General features: G+C 32.5%; 1 protein-coding gene across 1 annotated transcript; it reads right to left on the reverse strand.

Moving 5' to 3' along the window:
- On the reverse strand, window positions 1-1,417 carry LOC106305268. The gene is made up of 4 exons (XM_013741649.1): window positions 1,122-1,417; window positions 752-834; window positions 528-642; window positions 1-381 (listed from the first exon to the last, which is right to left on the reverse strand). The coding sequence occupies exons 1-4, from the start codon at window positions 1,405-1,407 to the stop codon at window positions 125-127; spliced, it is 741 nt and encodes a 246-aa protein (XP_013597103.1). The 5' UTR covers window positions 1,408-1,417; the 3' UTR covers window positions 1-124.
- Window positions 1,418-3,566: the final 2,149 nt, after the last annotated feature.

The following is a 3,566-nucleotide window of genomic DNA, read 5'->3' on the forward strand; positions in this document are numbered from 1 at the left end:
TCAATGATGTAGTAATGCCCGTAGCATTACACATCATTATTTATAACTTACATTATATACTTAACGGTCCACATTTAGTACATACGAATATTATATGTTATTGTTCGTTGAACACCAACTTATATTACGGGAACGGAGCACACTTCTTCATATCCGTCTCGATTATATCGACAGCAAACCCTTTCCCATGATGAACCCAGTAATCAGCCATCGGGTTCTTCCTCTCCAATCCTACAATCTCAGCTCGAGATGTCTTCAATGATTCCGTCGAGATACCATATTCGTCGTCTCGTTTCTTCAGTAGCCCTGGCTTAATCTTCCCTATGTTCACGTCTTGTGGTGACATCATTAGTGCTGGCGCACCTAGTGGCAATTTATCCCCTGCGAACAAAAGTAGGTCATTAAGAGCGCGATTTGAAAATATTCCATCTATTCAACAGATTTCTATTAGATATATAGATAATAGATTCCATATTTCTCACACAAAGAAAACGTCGACATAAGAATACAAAGAGCTAATTAGTTACCACGGTCGGTCTGCCAAGTGCACCAAAACTTTCCATAAGTTTTGGCAATATTTTGAAGTTCTGGCTTAGCTACAAGCTCAGGGACCCTTGGAGTCATTAGAAGACCTGTTTGGATCTACAATAACAAATAATAAAGTCAAGCTTTTGCAAGGATTGACATCTCAGTCTACGTCAATAATCATACAGGAGTGAGTTATTTAGTTAAAATATATAGAGAAATTTACCTCATAGTCATGAGAATGCCAAAGCTTCTGCTCTTCCGAGGAAAGGCTCTCAAATAACCTCTCGGACACAATATACTCGATCCCTGAGAGATTTAATTACAACAAGTACATGCACAAATCACAATCATAATCAAAATCATAATAAGACATCTCTCTTACAAAACTATGCGCATGCATGAGTCCAGACAGTCGAAACCATGCATCTCTCTAAATTCTTGTTTCAGATAAGATAACTCATGCCTCTTCAAACAATTTCGCATGCATATAGAACCATTCAAATGAACGTGTAACTACGAGTTCAAGATTATTTTGTTTACACGAAAATACTAGAGAAAAAATAATAATATATGATGTAAATTAAGATACGGACCGATGAGGTGGGTCTTAGCGGAGTCGCAGTCGTAAACAGCACACTGGAGAAAGTCTTCGTTGACACGATGAACATAGAAATGGACTTCGATTTGACGGCTAGGATCGTGACCGTAACAAGCAAAGGAACACATATGAAGACTCATCTGCTTGATTGGTTTGAAAGATTGAAGCATCGCAGCTCCTTTGTCAATCATCATCGTCTTCATCGTAGTCGGATCTCCCGGAGGTATGTCTCCTCCATCACGTGCAGGATACGGTCCCGGAAGCTCATCGCTCGACGCCATTTGATCTGTATAATACAAGTTTTTATGTATCTTTTCATCTTGGTTTTATATTGGTGGGATGTAAGTGTGTTGGTGTCATTGTTTGCATGAAAAAAATGCGATGTGGACAGCTTGGAGGGACACGTCATCGGAGTTTAGTGGTGATGTGGCAAGAATAGGCTAGCTGCGAGATTGAGCTGACACGTGAATGATGTTCTTGATGGGGATGAGTCTATTGACACTTCGCACTATTAATTCGATTATGACTAATGTTATAAAACGAGATGCTTGAATTAGACTCAAATCTGGTCCCTCAAATCTCGTTTTGGTATGTTATCATTTTTTTCTTATGTCGTCAACTTTTGTCTATCCAGGTTTTACAATTTGAACGGAGAAATTTACATTCCAATTCACATTTTAACTTTACAATTACAACATAGATCACATTCAATATGAAACACCATTTTTTGGTATAGTTTGTTAACTTTTCCTTGTAACCATTGATAATTTAATAGTCACAAAAAATTTTCATAAACAAATCAAACAAAATGTAGACAACACGTGAACAATACCTCACCTTATAACCATTTTCTCCCAAAAATCAAATTCCGTTTTCAAAATCCCCAACCCTAATCTTGCGCTTAACCCTTTTTATGTTTCCTTTCTTAATCAAAATTGTTTATTTTCTCGCATTTGACCATCGCATTTGATCACAAATGTATATTCATCTTCCACAATATATTGCTTTGTCCCTTTTGTCGGACTCCAACTAAACTGAAACTTATAGGCCTAACTGGTTTAAACGTAGCGGATGCGGTTGCGGATGCGGGAGTTTACGGATATGGGTGGTTGCGGTTTCAAGCGTTACTAAGCGTTTTGTATAACTGGTTCAACGTTTGAAAATTGTTGCGTTTATGGGATATTTGTGACCGATTGATTATAAGATATTGCAGCGGTTTAATAATAAATTACCCATATTAACATATTATAACATTATAAAAATATAAAAACATACTATTGTAATAAAATATAATAATTATCAATATAATATGATTAATAAAAATATTATGTTTATTTATAAAAAAATTAAATTAGTTGAAAGTTATAATTTTAATAAAATTGTTTTGAATATTTATATTAAAACTTTTTAAAAAATATTTTATTTCGTTTTATATATGTGTATATCTTTTTATATGTGTGTATATAAATGTTTTAAAATTCTAATAAATAGTTAGTTTAAAGTTTTTATAAAACAAATTATGATATTGTTTGTAAATTTTAATTAATATATAAAATATGTATATATTTTTATTTATAATATTTCCATTTTAAATTTTTGATTTTAAAATTTTAAATTTTTTTTTTTTTACCCGCAACCATCCCGTAACCTTAAACGCTAGCTGAAATCAGCTTTTAATTTTAAGAGGTTCAGAGCGATTTTTAACGGTTTGTATGATTGTTTCGAAACGCAATCAACTACTACGAATCGCAAAAGCTGCGTTTGCGGATGGTAGCGGGAAAACCAGTGAGACGGTTATTCATTTTTTGTGTCTAGAGCACTTCGTCGCTCGCCATCCCAAATTGTCTGAAAACGAACTTTATTCACAAAATTGCATTTACGTAAGTTTGTCCAAAACATCTTGTCCGTGAAGCTTCATCCACAAAATAGTGTCCACATTTTTTGAATATCAAAGATCAAAACAAAATTTATCGAAAGTAAATTTATTATTTCTAATTTTTTAGTTAAAATTGTTTATTTATGTTTAAGATTTTTTTATCTATTTAGTACATATAATAATTTTTCTATCAACTCCTCGATGTCCACTATTCTTTTTTTCCACGTTTACCTTATCCATGTTTCTCAAATTAAAAAATCCATATCCACTTTTTTTTTACATCTACACGATATTTTGTGTATAAATATTAAAATATAAAATATATCAAAATGAATGTTAAAATTTAGAAAATACGGAATTATGATTTATGGTAGTCTGCTTTACATATCTCAAAAAGAAAATATACACAAAACATATCGTAGGATGAAATAAACAATAATAATTTAAAATGTAAATGCACTATATCTCTCTTATCTCACATGTTCTTTTTTTCATTTAGTTGTCAATCGATGGCATATTAAGCTCACACCTATAAAAATTATATGTATATTGTTAATTAAGATG

This window comes from Brassica oleracea, chromosome C7 (genome assembly GCF_000695525.1).
Source record: "Brassica oleracea var. oleracea cultivar TO1000 chromosome C7, BOL, whole genome shotgun sequence".
Classification (NCBI taxonomy): domain Eukaryota; kingdom Viridiplantae; phylum Streptophyta; class Magnoliopsida; order Brassicales; family Brassicaceae; genus Brassica; species Brassica oleracea.

What these genes read in the sequence shown, in the direction of transcription:
- LOC106305268 (XM_013741649.1), bottom strand. Translation starts at nt 1,407, where the DNA reads ATGGCGTCGAGCGATGAGCTTCCGGGACCGTATCCTGCACGTGATGGA. An exon ending in GGCATTCTCATGACTATGAG is followed by an intron (nt 643 to 751) that starts GTAAATTTCTCT and finishes TTGTTATTGTAG; the next exon opens with ATCCAAACAGGTCTTCTAAT. An exon ending in CACTTGGCAGACCGACCGTG is followed by an intron (nt 382 to 527) that starts GTAACTAATTAG and finishes TTTTGTTCGCAG; the next exon opens with GGGATAAATTGCCACTAGGT.